Source organism: Halichoeres trimaculatus, unplaced genomic scaffold, assembly GCF_033239565.1.
Source record: "Halichoeres trimaculatus isolate MK-OKI-2021-1 unplaced genomic scaffold, fHalTri1.1 fHalTri1_scaffold_2, whole genome shotgun sequence".
Lineage (NCBI taxonomy): Eukaryota > Metazoa > Chordata > Actinopteri > Labriformes > Labridae > Halichoeres > Halichoeres trimaculatus.
The window spans coordinates 9,606,781-9,623,956 of NW_027437180.1; the positions used below are offsets into that span (position 1 = coordinate 9,606,781).

Here is a 17,176-nt window from a genome sequence, read left to right on the forward strand (position 1 = left end):
GGATTTCCAAAATCTTCCCTTTGGCCTGAGTTTTCAAAAAACATTCCTTTTCGTGACATAAAGCTGTGCTTTCGTGTGGACAACAGGCGTAGACATATCAAAATATATTTGGTTTCCCAAATACCCAGCTACATGTGGACATGGCCATAAAGGCAAAAAATCCACCAATAATAACGCAGCTTTCACGTCCTCCTCACGTGTTCATAGTCTGGTTGTGTGTTTTAGCTTTAGGTGATAGAAACATGTAACATATTTGAGGTGTTGCCACCAAGGAGCTGCATCCGATAAGTAAAAATTAAGCCTATATGGAAGTGCTAAAATTTGCTGTTCATTGAGAATCTGCTTATGGCTGGCTGCAGAAAGACCAGAAGTCGCTGGTACACACCCAGCCATAAAAACAGACTTACGGCATTAAAAACATATTTACAGCCTGGTTCAAAAAACAGCTGGGTCTAAAGCGCCGATTTCGCTATCGGCACAGACTGTACGGTGAGTGAATTTTTTTCTAGAGCGGTTTAGAAGTTCCACGGATTTGCTTCATTTCAGGAACAGACGGGTGACGTCACGAATGCTTTGTCCATGTTTTATACAGTCTACAAATTTTTTATGTAATGTGTTTTGCTGCGTGTCTGATCTTTGGTCAGCCAAACCACCTCCACATCACTGAGGTAGCTCCTCTTTTAGGCAGTAAATCTTCATGGGAGGACGAAGTTGATGCTGCCGTGCTACTTTGGCTCTTGGTCATTATTGTGTTGTACACAGCAGAGAGCGTCATACGTCAGTGCACCTTTGCACTGTAAATATCATGAAATGACAAATTTATATTGTCAAAAAAATTATACCAGCATTATAATAAATGGTATGATGTGGCACATCCCTACTCCTGACAGTAGGTACAAGTGCTCATGGGAAACGGAGTCTTTATTCTTGGAAAACACTCACAGCCCTTTTAACCTGTGTTTGAGCCCATGCGATACCACTCTCCTTGTTTAGCTGTCTTCTTCTCTGACCTTTTTTTTCTTTTTGACATTTTTTTCTTACATTGTAAACTCACTTGTCACTACTTAACTTTGTAGACTGTTGTAGCAAGAGAATTTTGGTCTACTTGTCAAATTACCCCTATCCTAAAGCCCTGACATTTGCATATCTCATTGTACCTTTAAGTTTATTTTGTATTTGAATATACTTTTTATTGAGCATGTAATACCTGAGCAATCTTTTCCTTGTTTTTTAATTGAAAAACTCAAGTTTAAATCAGGTCTGTGATCCAGCTCCATTAAAAAAACAGAAACATTTCTCACCTTGGTGTTTCTAAAGACTCTTGCTTTAACTGACAAACTAGATGAGAATGAAAGCACAGCCACACGGTGCATCAAAAGTTAGCTAATCAGTTTATACTCAAACACACTGCAAACAGAAAGTAACTGTGTGACCTTGATCCCATTGGGAAGGATGCATCGCTGCCTTTTCCTGCTGTCCTAGTCTGTCCCTCTTTAACTAAGTGGATTAATCCTGAGGCTTTAATTAGACTGATCAGCTGGTCAGAACCAGGAGAGGCTGTTGGAACAAGGACTTAGCTTAACTCCTCAGTGCTGCTTTAAATGTGTGTAAATCAATAGTACACTGATAATGTCACAGAAATGGAATATGTTCTGGATGGAACTGGCTCTGTTTAGCTTTGGCACGGTTTTTACATTGAATTGACAATGTTATTTATCATTTATAAATTAAAAAAAGTTTGAAAAAATATTTAAATAAATGTATAAAAAGAGTTGTACTGTGTGTTATGACGAAAAGATCAAACACAGACTGGTCCACATTGAGCCACACAGAAGCAACACTGTTGACTTTCACTCTGCATAAACTGGAAGTAAATCCACAAAGCCCTCTGAGCTCTAAACCCAAAAGACTGCTTTATACATACACAGAAAGCCTAATGTCCATTTATATCAGTGAAAAAAAAACAGATAACACCAACCTACTTTTCAAACCAAATCAAAGTAACCTACTTTCTCTTTTTAATACGGTCAGCTGTTTTGCTTTCAGCCACAAAGCATCATGTGTGATGGATTCCTCGACCATACTGTGAGCATCCAGAGTAATGTGAAAGGAAATCAATGTACTGATTTTCTGAAGCTCAGCTGCACGCGCCTTGTTTTCATTAATGAGGGGAAACCACAGAAGAGCACAGAGCAGAGCAGAGGGAAACCCCACAACTTTACATCCTTTACTCACGTATCCAGGCTCCTTATCCCGCTCATAACAGGCACTTTACAGCAGCTTCGTAAGGCTCTTTACAAAGGCAGGAGGAGGTGCTGACATCTTCTTTGATGCACGTTAATCATAAGACAATTGAACACAGCTGCGCGTCTCGAGACCCCTATTCTAATTAAGGGGAGTGACGTAATTGTGACCAGAGAATAGGCTGTAGTGGCAATATGGTACCTGATAGCAGTGTCAGTACTGTAAACATGGACACGAAATAATCACTAAACCACACTAGACAAGAAAATAAACAAAGCAGAAGGGAAGAAGAGAAACAATACAGCATATATTTTAAACACACAGCACCAGCTGAGAGACAAAATGTCTATTTCTTACCGTAAAAGGCATTTCGCGTTATCTGGCCACCCATTGCTTTATTCCTCCGGAGTCTGCTTATCGCCTGTATGGATTAGTCAGATTCTCTGTTTGCATTGTCCAGCGCTCGTGACATGATTGCACGTTCGCATCCGAGGGCAGCGTATCGCTTCTTTGCTCCGAATAGATGCTAAACAGCGGAGACAAGAGACCCACACCTCCTCGCTTGTGAGCGCAGGATCACATCCGTGAAGGCAACTCCCCCTCCATTCACCGAGCGCTGTCTCCGCCTCGGATCCCACTCACTCGCTCCGTCATTTGCATAAAAGGTGGAGACTAGCTGAGCGCGTTTAACGCTCTCACTGCCACACTGACGGGGAGGATTTGTGGAGCAAGAGAGGAGGAAGTAACCAGGAAGTATTTGGACATGTGTGTTTTTTCTCTGCAGATACAATCAGTTTAATCCTCATAAAGACTCAGGAGTACTACCCCTGAAAGGAATTTGAAAAAGTCATTCTGTCTCAAATTAATTAAAGCCATTCAGGTCCCTAATAATATAAAAAGGTTCACTATACCCTTCTTATAATACCCATTCCTAAACAACTTTGTTGATTGAAAAATAAAGCAGGCACAAGTCTGAGTCTAAGTATGGATCCAGACCATCAGAGAGCCAGTGGTCACATTCTTTGCTCTCAGCACTCACTCCTTCACCCTACATACTTCCTTATGTGCCTCAGGCCCCTGGCAGACAGACTGGGTGACCCCTCAAGAGTCAGGTCTCTGACAGAGCTGTCATCACGTATCTGTGGTGACCTCCTGGCCCTCAATCTCAGACACCAGAGTGTTTACTTTGGGCCTAAAGCTGCAGGCCCCATGACAATAGTGCTGCGAAGGACAGGGTGGGATAAATTAGATATAAGAACCACGGACAGAGCTAGAATTTCAGTTTTAGGTGGGGCAAACCAATTTTGGGTGGGCCTTAAATAACAAAAGTTAGATAAGTATTAATATACAGATATAGATATACCACGGTTGTAAGCTAATTTAGTTGCTTTCGCTTATTTAAAGGTCCCATATTATGCTCCTTTTCTGCAGTTTAATTTGGATCATTGATGTCTTCATGAAATGGTGGTAACGTGTTTTGGTCCAAAGAGCCAATAAACCAAGCACAGCAGCATTGTCTCCAGGCTCTCACAGCCCCTCTGTTCAGAACAGTCTGATTTAGTGGGCCTGACCTTCATATGTAAATGAGCCACCACTGATACCGCCCCGCTCTTCAGCGTCACTGAGAGCGGCGTCACAAGCTCCGAGTGCACAATGTTTAGAAAACCGCGAAGCTTGTTTACCGTAACATTACAGGCTAAAACAACAGGCTAACCGCAGCTAAAGTTAGCATCCTGAGGCTAACACAGAGACAGGGGGGACACTGAGGAAAAGCTCTTACATCTGCTCCACAGCACACAGCATCTAAAATACTCACATTTCCAGAGTCCGAGGTTTGTTGGCGGATGGTTGGTAATGCACCTGGATTTAGGACCAGTCTATTCGCTAGTCCTCTGTTGTACTGTCTAAAGTTGGAAAAGCAGTCGGCCGTGAAGTGACATGCACAGTTTTACTGAGTGTAGCTGGCACATTTCCTTGATAAATGAACTCTAGCCACTTAGCTTCCCATCTCTTCTTCTGAGATGGGAAGCTTGTGCATGGAACCATGTGGCTGTTTACAGCCAAAAACAAAGCAGTGATGGCTGCTGGGGCAGCAGCGGGAGGGGGAGTGGACGAGAAGGGGGTTTGGGGGTATCTGCTTTGGTGGACCAATGAGGTCAGACTTGCTCTTGATTGGTCAAAAAAGGGAATCGCTGATGTCGGCAAAACCCCAAAATTCAAACAGCTCGTTTTAGGTCAGGATATTACATTCAAAAGCACTACTAAGTACAGGTTTGGTCATTAAATATCACATTTTGTGGGCTGGGAGGAAAGCCAAAGACCCACAAATTTCACTTAAAGACTTAATAAAGTGATTTTTAACATTTTATTGCATTTTAAAGCATTTTAGTACATCAGTTGGAACGACCTGCAAATGCTCTCCATGGTATTGGCTTAAGGGTAGCGCTTAGATGCACCAGCAGTTAGCACCACCTCAACTTTCCATTTATTATAAGCAGTAAGAGCAGCAACATGAACGACAGTTAAATAATCAAAAAATCTACAGCTTCCTCAAATAAATATATATATATATATATATATATATATATATATATATATATATATATATATATATATATATATATATATATATATATATATACACACACACAAAAAAAAAAAATCAAAAAAATGTTTAGGGTGGGCCGGTGAGAAAATGGGTGGGTCTGGGACCATATGGCCCACCCATAACGCTGCACCTGATCTGATTAGAGCTGATGGTATATAAACCAAATGTATTGGTTTAATGCCAGGTATGCCGACATTTGCATATTTGTCCTTCGGGGATCAGTTTTGGGAAATGTTTGTCTGCTTTTTTGGCACACAGTCAAAAGAAAATCGATACCACTCTCATATTTGTCTATTAAATTAATGACCACAGTTAGCTTCAAGCTTACAAAGCCTGAGATATAATCAAATATGTCAAAAACTGAAGACAGTACCATGCTTGGTTCCTAGTAGCATGCATTCATTTCATATAAATATGGCACAATTTAGTATGTTTTATTAAATAATTATTGGAATAATATCACTGTCTTACCTCTTATCTTCCATGTTTTGTTTTTTAACATCACAACCATCAAGGCAGAGACATGTTTCTGCATGTCTGTATATCTGGCTGCTGCTATGCCAGAGTTGTGATGAAATTCCATAGAAGTCTTTCAGTAAACATGAGACTGAACAACATCTAAACATCTGGCTGTGTAATTCTGTAAGTTTATGTTTGAAGCTATACATTTGAAATCCTGCAGCTAATATTTACATGTCCTCATTTCACCACCACTTTTAACAATCATAACCACGTAACCATAACAAATAGTCGAGATGGCTGGGCTGTTTATCAACATGGAATCAGGACCACATTTTCATGGTTTGAATAGCTAAATGAGATGTTGTAGTCACACATGGTGCACACATTGGATGTAGAGACAGATGTTGTAGCACAAGAGGCCATAGGACCACATCTGGTTTCACTCAGCGGAAGCACAATCTGGATTCAGGATTTTGAAGAAGCTGACATGACTTGAGCCAATGCAGTTTTAAGATGTACCCAAAAAATCAAGTTAGGTTGCTGAATGAACTGAATTAGAAGAGTGAAAGCTATTCTCTAAAAATGTGGATCCTGACAGAGGCTGAAAATGTGACCTCTCATGTAATGACAAGTGATGGAAAGTAGAAATCTCATAAAATCTCTAAATGAGAACATATAGTTAACAAACATGGTGGATGATGGGATGTTTGTAAGGATAAAGCTTCCAAGCTGTTAGTTAGTACATCTATAAAATTTGCCATTTCTGTTAAGCTTGTCTCCTTGTCATATAACTTCAGTCAGCCTGCTTCTTGACTGGCTTGAATTTCCTGACACGACAAGGTTTCTCATCATAAATAGTGACCCTGTTTAAATCCAAGATGTTACATTTGTGAAGCCCTGTTTGAAGGGATTTAAATCACCCTTACATACCTCAGTCCACACAAACACCAAGGTTATCTTTGGAAGCATCAGAAAGTAAATCCTTTGTTGGCCTTTGAGCAAAGAGGGGACTCAGGCCAAAAACCAGGAGGATTATCTTGTTGTGTGTGTTCCTGTATTACTGAAGGGAGATGGAGATTGTAATGATTTCAGTGTAAAAGCCATCGGGAATGAAATCAAATGACATCCTGATGACTGACATATATCACAGTAAGGATCTTAACCATTTTAGAAACAAGTTCAAATTTAAAGAAACATCTAATTGGTTTTGTTGACTTGACTGATATTCTATTTTTTTTTTTTTTTTTTTACCAATTTTTTTGTGTGCTCAGATTTCATTACTCCAGTAATCCTGCAGTCCAGCTGCATGGGAAACAAATAAGTCTCATAGTTATTCATGTTGGTGGTTGTCGACAGTGTTTTGCATGCTCACACAAAAAGTGAGCTAGCTCAAAATTCTGCTCACACCAGTTCTAACAAACTAGTTCAAGTTCAAAGCTCATTTTTTTAAATTTTGAACTTAGTCTATGGCCTAAAAAAAGAACTAGTTCACATTCGTTTTTTCGCGACAAGTTCTCTTTTTCCGGTAGAGCCAGCCACTCTTTAATCAAGCTTGTTTACATCTGTATAGTGGAGTATTATGGCTTTTGTTGAGGTGTCTGTACAATCCATCAGGGCAAAATATGACAGCTAGGGGGATGGGTACCTTTCACATTCAAAATGATGGGGTACTGACGCCTGGTACCTGGCAATCGATACTCGACGGTATTAATTTTCAGTACTTTTTTGTGTTTATGTGTTAAAAAAATATCATTTTGTTTAATAATAAAATATTATTATTTTCTATATAACATATTTATTCTAAATATATAACCTTGCATTGCTGTGTTCATGTCCAGCATGGAAAATCACCTACTCTTCCACTCCCTCACAGTCACAAGGATGCATTTAGGTAACTAAACATGGTACCTTATGATTTTACATAACTCGGTACTCAGTACTTTTGACAGAATTTGGTCGGTACCTAATTACTTAATTTGGTACCCATCCCTAGTTACAAATGGCATGTCAAAAGAGGGTGGCCGAGGTTGGCACTGAGCCCCCTTGAAGTCTGTTCAGCCACCCCAAGAAGGCGAACCCCCATAACTTCCTTTGTTTGGCTGTTTTCTTCTTAGTGGGGCTTTTGGGCAGCTGTGTTTCAGCTGCAGTTGCAGGTGTGTGAATGTGCATATGAGATTATCTGTAACTGATGTTACTTTACCAGAGTGGACAGATACGCTAGAAGATGGACTGGTTTTAGTCCAGTTAGCATTTTTGTTATGTAGCTGAAGCTTTCTTTGTATTTAAATGGGACACATTTTGTCTTTTGTCAGTGCACTCAGTCATTAAACAGTTCCTCCTAAACCCTTGAAGAAATCAGCTTTACAGATTTATGTGTTTTCCTCTTTGGATAGTCAAAAAATTTTCCACAGAAAAGAAACAGCTTTATACTAATACAAAACATAAAGGTAATTGTTGAGGCAGAAAGTGTATCTAGAGAGGGTGAATGCTGGTACTTTGTGTGCGTATGACCCTGCCACCAGTCAGGCAATTCCACTAAGGACACGTCTCTACCAATGGTATGAACTGACTGGTTCCTGCTCTCACAAGCTTCAGTGATCCAGCTCATGTTGTATTTACCTCACAGCAGGACTTGTCCTTTGCTTCTGTCACTCATTCACAAACATATTAAAGGAAATTATCTGATCTCATCTTTCATGTTTGCATGAAAATTATTGTATTGGTGAGTACTGCATCACAGCAACCAATGGGAGTAATTACACGTGTCAGAAAACAACATATTTGCAAACAAGGGTGGCGTTGGATTTGATCCCCGAGAGCAAAAGCGAAAGTGAACAATAATCCTACGTTGATCCTCGTAAAGCCAGCCAGCTCACAGGATCATCTTGTTTCTGCCAGGTACTGATCACTTACGTCAACATTCAGAACACAGTTTGAGCTCATCTGAAAAAACTGCTGTCCTTTTGTATATGTCAGGAAATACTCAAACACACTTAGCAAGTTTTCTTTTACCAAGAATGGTCTTTTTTTTTTTTTATTTTGCTTCTGTCACAGTTTTCTTGTTTTCATTGTAAAGTCCTGCACCTCTATAGACTCAGGACAACCATGGCTATGGGCTGATGTAACTCAGTTATGTTTTAGCAGTGTAATGAAATTCTGGATTTTATCCTGTTAAAGCATTTTCTCCTGAGCAGTATAACATAAACAAATTGCAGTAAATATTACATTATTACAAGCTATTTACTCTTTACAAACTGTATTTACAGACGGTACTATCACTGCTATTTACACAGCTGACAGTCTACATTACAGAGGCACCATGCCATTCTGCGAATTAGCCACTGTCAATAATGACACCTGCAACATTCAAACGTTTTTGGAGCCCAAATACAGAGTGTAGATCATTCATTCAGGGCTTTCTGAAAACAGAAAGTTTTTTTGTTTAGTTTTTTTTTTTTTTTTTGCATAATTTAGTAAGCAAACTGTTTATCTTCTGCAAATTTTTGGAGAAGACATGAGAATCAAAACGACGTTGATGGAATTCTCCCGTCTTCTGCGGTTTAGACATTTTGCTAACAACACTTGTGAAACATTCAGGTACCCTCTGAAACTGGAGAATCTGTAATGCATGTTGATTTTTTTCAGTTTTTGGATTGGACAAATGGTTCGTAAGGTCCAGTCATTAAAAAAAATGGGGTATTTTGATCCCACCGAAAAAACGGACTCCCCTCTAAAGAACTTAGACCACACATCACATAGCCCATTAAGTGAAGTATTTTAACCTTTAGAGGAAATAAATTGGTTAGATTTATGTCTGCGTACAACTACTTTTGACAAATACCCTCAAAGTATTAATTTCTGTCCACCATTCCTCCAGAAAATTAAAACTAAATAAAAAATGAAAATAATAAAGAAAATAGATTTTTTTTTTATTCTTTTTACTTTTTAGACATTTTTACCTGATTTCATTCTGTTTTTGACTATCAAATTCATGCCAGCCTCATTGCACACAGTTAATACTAATACTCTGCATCTGTGACATCCACTTTGATACATTTTCATGGTTTCAGCTCAAACTTCAACATTTCCAAACACGCCAGACTCCCTCTGTTTCACTAAAGTATGACGGCTTTGTCACGCAAAGGATGTGACCACTGGAAGAAGTGTGCCTGGATGCCAGCCAGGCCACCTTCAGGAGGAAACATCAGAGCCACCGTACGCCGCGTAACCTTGAAGACACTGGCTGGAGGAAAAGAGCTGGACTTAAGAGCACTTCCTCGGCTGGCTTGACGTTGGTGCTGTACATGAACGCGCTGCTGGAACATCCTTCCTTTGTACTCTACGTTTTACTTCCTGTTTTAATAATACAGCTTCCACTCTATCCGCCTTAACCTTTAAATGAGGAAGCCTGCCTTGGCCTGCAGCCCTTTCTGCATTATGTTTGAAGTGCATTTCTGAGACATAAAATTGCATTATATAACTTACTCAGACAGTGAGGTTTGGCTCGTGCTATTCTTCACTGTATGCACAGCGTCTGCTTACAGGTGGACGTCCCAGACGAATGTCACAACCATCATCATCACACGTCATCAAGCTCTGTTCTCATTCCATTAAATTCTTTTGGTTTGCAGAGGAATGCAAGCTGCAGATATGTTGATAAATACAGTCACAGCACAATGTGGACAGGAGGAACCACATGGTTTTAAAAACTTTTTCTCAGGGACTCGAAAATGTTAACATTTTTCTGGTACGGACATCTTGTTTCTGTACCGTTAGTGCGGTCAGGTGACCTTCAGAAGAAGTGGATCACAACATCACTTTTTATTCCCTATCTGTAGAAAACATTGAGAAACAGTTTTTCTGTGACCACTTTATGTTATAGACTGGAAATACGTTGGTACAATCTGTATTTCCCAGAGTTCCCTGCTCCATGAAACCCTGCTGTTTCACCACATTTCTCCAATTTTCAGCATTTTAATAAGAAAAACCACAGAAGCCAAATGAAAGTGTGTCGCCAAGGTAAGTGTTTGACACTTACAGTTTTCTTGCGTCGTGACACAACATGACATCCATGATGTGTTGTAAATGAAACACACTAGGTTAGCTGTTGAAGGGGAAAGCAGCTGTAACATCACACTCTTACACTGAAAATTAGCACTATATAGCTGAGTGTTATTCAGCATTTACTGCAAAATTGATCACAAACAGCATAGAGGAGGAAAATGTGAGGATTACAGAAGAGCTGATCAGTGTTTTTCAGGTAGAGCAGTGTTTCTCAATTCCGGTCCTGGGGCCCCCCTGCCCTGCATGTTTTTAGATGTTACCCTACTCCAGCCCACCTGATTCAGATGAATGGCTCGTTATCAGGCTCGAGCAGAACTTGATGACGAGCTGATCATTTGAATCAGGTGTGTTGGATTTAGGTAACATCTAAAACATGCAGGGCAGGGGGGCCCCAGGACCGGAATTGAGAAACACTGAGGTAGAGCAACACATTGGTGTTGCATCCACGAAACAAACTGAGCTCTGAAAATGTACTAACTATGACAAACACTTTCATGGCAGTTAAAGTCAGAGTTTGTTCTGTGCAGCCAAGCTCCCATGCTGGTTTTCTGCTCGATTAGTAATCAAAGAGGCCGTGCTGACCGGGATCCCCTGTGGGTAGTGTGTTTACCACCGACAGGTGCTTCATACAAATACATTTCAACAACTGAACCCTGTGAACCTACAGAAAACAAACACATGGGTTAAATCTCAATCACAAACTCAATTTTTACCCTTTTTTATCCTAAATTCTATCAGTTTTTACATCAAAGCTTTTTTTTTTTTAAAAAAAATATTGTATATCTGTTTATGTGATAGTGTCATTATTAAAACAAGAAACTTTCCGAACACATGACAGGCTGATGGCCACAGTAAAGTAAGCCATCTATAAATGATCACTTTTTATGTTACCAAACTAGCTCATTACCTCCAAGTAAAGATATCAAATCAATAGTGTTTTTAAAACGTAACACTTTTAAAGGGATCTGTTTCCATATCGCCAGCTTTATACATTGTGTCAAATTCCAGGAGTGATATAGAAATTTTGCTGTAATGCTGCTAAGCTTGATGTACTCATTATAACTGTTTGTCCCTGTGTTATACCAACACTATGTGTGAGTTAGTGAAGAGCTACTTGGGACATCAAACTTTCATGTCTGTTTACACTGAAAAAAATTATAAACCCAGCACTTTAGAAAAAAAAAAAAAAGCTGAAAAAGTAGAACCAATGGGCAACATCCAGTTTGTAAAAATGAAGAGCTGAAAGTTGCTGTTTGTTGAGGATCCGTGGCTGCAGAAAGACCAGAAACCACACACATGACAAAATTACAGCCTGGTCCAAAAGTGGCTTCTGTCTCAATCACCAATTTCGCTCTAGGCTCACACTGTACAGAGGGTGAATTTTTTCTTATTAATCAGTTTAGAAGATACAGTGACCACTAGTTTGTCCAATCAAAGGAGCAGGTCAGGTCATGTGAGTTGTGGGCTCCCTATAGCTGTGAGAAAGGAAGCTCAAAGCCTACGACATATCCAACATGGCCCGCGCTAATGATCGACTTTATTACTATGCATCAGGAACAGACAAGTGAGACATTGGACGTTACATCCATATATCATGCGACCTAAAAGCTGAACTCAAAGATCTGAGACTTTCTCTATGTACCCTAAAGCCATGTTTTCTTAAGTATATTAGTGAGTGCTTCTCCTTTGATGAGATAATCCATCCACCTCACAGGTGTGGCTTATCAAGGTGCTGATTATACAGGTGTGCCTAGGCCTGGCCACTCTAAAATGTGAAATTGGACCACACAGTATGATGTCACAGCTGTCACAAGTTTTGGGGGAGTGAGCAGGTTGGCATACAGACTAGAGCTGCACGATTTGGGGAAAAGGTGCGATTTGCGATTAGGTGGAAAATATTGCGATTGCGATTGTGCTTGTGATTTAATAAAAAAGGTTGTGTCATGATGAGTCTACAGATTTGCTTGGTTATCATGGAGAAAAATCTGAATTGCATGTGCTGACCTTGCGATTGCGATTGCGATATCCTCTTTTGCGATTACGTAATTGCATGTGCTGACATTGCGATTGTGATTGCGATTGCGATAATCGTGCAGCCCTAATACAGACTGCAGGAATGCCCCCCCCAGAGGTGTTACCCATTGACTGAACATTTGTTTCTCTACTTTCTCAAAAGGCAGAGAATCTAGCAGTACATCTAACGCCTGAAATACAACAGATACGTTTGCAGTGCGACTCTGTTGCGCTACGTCTTGACTGCGTTTGTCAACTCACACCGGCTGCATGTTCAGTCCAACAAGCTGCATGACTGACCGACAGCTGGAGTCACGAGACAGAGGAGTTCCCACTTCCCATTGATAAGTCTCTCATCATTCATGTTGGGCTGTAAAACCTCAAACCTGTTGACTACTGGTCTGGGTCCACTCATTCCATTTACCATCGTAGTCAAGCTAAATAGGAACTGATTTTGACACAGTTTGCTTAATTTTGAAAGCCTCTGGATGTTTTTAGGTAGTTTCTGGTCATGACTTCCTGTCCCACTCCATCTTCCCTACGCTGAATTTATGCATCACAGATCTGCGTCCGTCAAAAATAGGATGGCCGCGTATTACCTGAAACATTACAGACCAGCTAAGCAGGCATTCTGTAACAGATCCTGTGTAAGTTGATGCATTGGTTTTAATTAGTGCTGGGCAAGTTAACGCGTTACTTTCGCGTTAACCCGTCAATCTATTAACGCCGTTAAATATTTTATCGCACGTTAGTGCATGTTGCTCACATGCTTTTTTTTTGTAAATGTCTTTCGCTGACCGGAAGTGAAATTGGCGGAAAAACACGATGAGTAACCAAAACAAGCATGGAGAAGAGGGGCATTTCGGCTATATTTTTTCATCCATCGCCAGTGTCATCATAGAGTCAGCTCGTCAACCGTCTTCAGACTTCGACTTCGAGTTTGACGGTTGTCCTCACTGGTTTGAGCCTGAGTACACAGACGAGGAGCTCCATGAAAGAATGATGCAGAGTGAGTATATGAGCATGCACACACCTATAAATAAGGTCCAGGTGCAAAAAAAACGGAGTTGCCTTTAAGAGGCGCTCGCTGCTTAGTGTATCAGTCTGCGCGCACGGCGTGCCAGATATAAACAAACGCAGGTAGTCCGCCAGGACGAAGAGACCCGATGAGAACTAGAGCCTTATTTAGTGGTGTTTTGTGTGAAAGCAACGCGCTGAAAATTCTCTAAATAAAGCGTGAATGCAGACCGATATCAGAGTTTTTCGGTGAGAGTTCGTTTATTTGTGTTTTTGGTAAAGTAAAATATGGCCCTGGGTGTTTGGTGCGAGCGCTCTGGGCTTCTGCTGCACAAAAACATGATAGGACCCAACTTGTTCCATCCCAGAGTATCACTTTAATGCCCTGACAGTGGCAATAAGCTTTGATTTTGTATTTACATTTTGTAAATTTGATTTGCACTAAATATGTGATTGAACTATTACTGTATCACAAGTACTGATTTAGTGTTTGCAAGATAGATGTTATGGCACTTTCACAATGCGATTATTTATGATTAATCAGGGAAATCATGAGATTAATTATGATTAAAAGTTTTAATCGTTGCCCAACCCTAGTTTTAATGAAACCTATGTGATCTGTTTGCTGAAACATAACTGAGGCGCACTGCAGACGCATCGAGTGTATTCTAGCTATAACTGGCCACCACGTGTAACTACACCAGCTCAGGCCTCCAAGATCTGGTATGAGACCAGCCGCCAGGACCGCTGTCAGTCAGTTTGCATAACCAAAGAATTTCTGCACCAACTGTCAGAAATCATTTCAGGGAAGCTCAGTGACCCCACTGGGGTCTAGACCTGACTGCAGTTGGTAATGATAACCAACTTGAGTGGGCAAATTCTCACATTCGATGGTGCCAATATCCAGCAACTTGGCACGGCAGTCTAAGAGTAGACCAACACTCCACAGGTCACAATCAACAACATGATCAACAATGTGAAGGAGGTGCGTTGCACTGTCTGAGGCAAATGGTGGCCATACCAGATCCTGACTGGTCCCCCCTGAATACAGTAAACCTTTTCGTTGTGACCACCATAAGCACACCTGTGCAGTAATTATGCTGCCTGACCAGCTCCTTCATATGCCGAGACAAAAAGCTCACAGTTGTCGAGGCTGTGACATCTTTGACATATTTGTTGTTCCCTGCAAAAATACCCACGTTTTTTTAATGGTTTTGCAAATTGAGAGCAGCCATCAGACATCATGTGGCTGCAGATCTGACGTGACGTCTGATGATTAACCAACCCTCGATGCCACATGTCCCAGCAGGCTCCAGTCTTTGCAGCTGGAGACCAGGCCTGACCAAGGTTTCCACGACAACGGCTGCTCAAATGGAATTACGTACGACTGACAGAGATACATGTAAGCACACACGGACACGCATAAACACACAGAGGGTCCATTAACCCGTGAAACAGTGTTCCTGAACAGTAAGCACACAGTACAACACCACAGGGTAAAACCACAGCAAGGTGTGAGCTGTGTGGGAGTGAAACCAGTCCTCAGGGGCTACACAACACCCTGCCTGCAGCATGGGGCCTGCTGCCTCTTTCTTAGTGATTTGTTTGGAAGTGAAAGGGAATCTGGCAGCAGATGTCGAGTGGCAGGGAGGCCGGCTGAGTGGGGCTCCTGCAGCCGGCATTGTCTACGAGTGCTGCTCGGCACGAGCGTGCAAACAAAACCTCCCATTCAGCTGATCCTCTGGAGCCCCATCACAGGGCCATTTGCAATGTGAGGATCAGTGGAGCCCCGTGCAGTCCAGAAACAGGACAAGAAGAGGAAAAAACAAAGGACTGAGGGAGCAGTGTCACAGATGGGGGTTTAAGATGCGTTTGTACAGTTACCTAAGCAAGCACCTGAATAATGATGATCTCCTTTTCCATAAATCCAGCAAATCCCTCTCAATCTATTCAGAGTCATGCCCTCAGCCGGTGGTCCAGATAACTACACTCTTAGTTGTTAGCAAAGGTGAAAGTTAGTTTGAGGGCATAGCATGTCTGGTGTAATGTGGTACTTTTCATCAGAGCCCGAGCAGAAGAATTGGGGAAGTGATAATTAGATCTGTCACTCTGCTTTAATATCCCTCAGACCTGCTCGGCTCGGGGTTGGATTGTTACAAAGAAATACCTTATTGTCTGAGCCGCTCAGGACCTGAAAATACAGTTTCCATGCTGAAACGCTGCGGGGTAATGTGCAGGTGGAGAGTGATGAGCCTCGGCGGGGTATCACATATGAAAGGGTTTGAATTATCACAAAGCTTGTCATAAATACGCTCCACATCTTGTCTGGTGCCACTCCACCATATACCTTTATTTAAATAACAATAGTTTAATCAGGTGAGACTTTGCAAATAATTACAATATTTACAAAGTAAAAAGGAAGTTAGAATTTTCTGGGGATTACACTCTTCGGAAACACCTAAGGAGGTATTTTTAGTGAGGGGTGCTACACTGTAATAACTATAATGTCATGATTTAAACTAGAATTAGCAGATAAATCTTAGTGTATGTAGCTGCACCCTGTTGTGACAGTGTCACCAAAAAAGAAAATTTAATTAAATGAGAGAAGTATGACAACGAATGAAATGAATGAAAGCACAACGAATGAAATGAAGGGTAGGTTTTCAGTGTGTTGAAAATAAATCCTTGTAAGAAAAATGTAAAGATAGGTTGGGGTACCTGTTGTCATTGTGTCTGAAAATAAAGGATAAAGATGCGGTGAGGAGCATTGTGAGGGAAAAAGGACAATGGAACAGACGTGCCTGTAGTAAGGGCCTGAAAAAAAACAATGAAAAGTAACAAGCTGTCAGGTTAAGGGGGCAATTAACTTAAAATAAACAAAACAGAGGGTGGTTACTTGAGGGTGCCGATCCAACATCCCATCGGATCCTGTTTGATTTTCTCTCACTGGGACCAGGAGTGTGTGCCAGGAGCAGAAAGTCCTTTCTGTGGATTTAAGTTTCTCCAAAAGTGGTGAGATCGTCTTTCTTATGGCACTTTTCCTGGTAAACCAGTGCTTTTTTTTGGTTGCTTGATCACACATTGTTTTTTGTGTGTGTGGATTAACTTTAATTTCTTTGAGGATTTACGGCGTTTTCCGTTGTGGGTGACGAGGACAAAAACTGTGAGAAAGAGAATTTAAAAGGGCTTAAAAAGGACAAGCGGGCTAATTTTCATTTGGTTGGGATTTTTATATTACTTAGGGTTAGAAAAAATTGTGTTTGGTGCATTATTTGGGCAGAAATTTACGTTGGATTATCATTACGTGCTGGGAGTGCAAGAGAGAAATTTATTGATATTGAATAAATGGTAAACTTTTTTGACTTGAACACCGTCTCCCAGGAATTCATTGGTTTCATTTGTTAAATATTACACTGCTCCCAAAAAAAAGGGAACACCAAATTAACACATCCTTGATCTGAATGAATAAAATATTCTTATTAAATACTTTGTATTTTACATAGTTCAATGTGCTGACACCCAGAGCCAACTGCACCAGAATATGGTCTCACAAGGGGTCTGAGGATCTCATCTCGGTACCTAATGGCAGTCAGGCTACCTCTGGAGAGCACATGGAGGGCTGTGACAGACCCCACGCCATTACTGACCCACTGCCAAACCAGTCATGCTGGAGGATGTTGCAGGCAGCAGAATGTTCTTCACGGCGTCTCCAGACTCTGTCACGTCTGTCACATGTGCTCAGTGTGAACCTGCTTTCATCTGTGAAGA

At 41.0% G+C, this 17,176-nt stretch overlaps 1 protein-coding gene across 3 annotated transcripts in view; it reads right to left on the reverse strand.

Annotated features, from left to right (window-relative positions):
- The window catches only part of neurl1aa (neuralized E3 ubiquitin protein ligase 1Aa), a 78,401-nt gene extending 75,542 nt beyond the window's left edge, over nt 1-2,859 (reverse strand). For 2 of the 3 annotated variants that reach the window (XM_074662100.1, XM_074662090.1), the window contains exon 1: nt 2,602-2,859. In XM_074662100.1, coding sequence (XP_074518201.1) covers nt 2,602-2,635 — 34 coding nt within the window. In that variant the 5' untranslated portion in view covers nt 2,636-2,859. Of the gene's footprint in view, nt 1-2,235; nt 2,354-2,601 lie in introns of those variants that run through there. The other variant, XM_074662111.1, reaches the window with a different exon arrangement.
- Between the last annotated feature and the right edge of the window lie 14,317 nt (nt 2,860-17,176).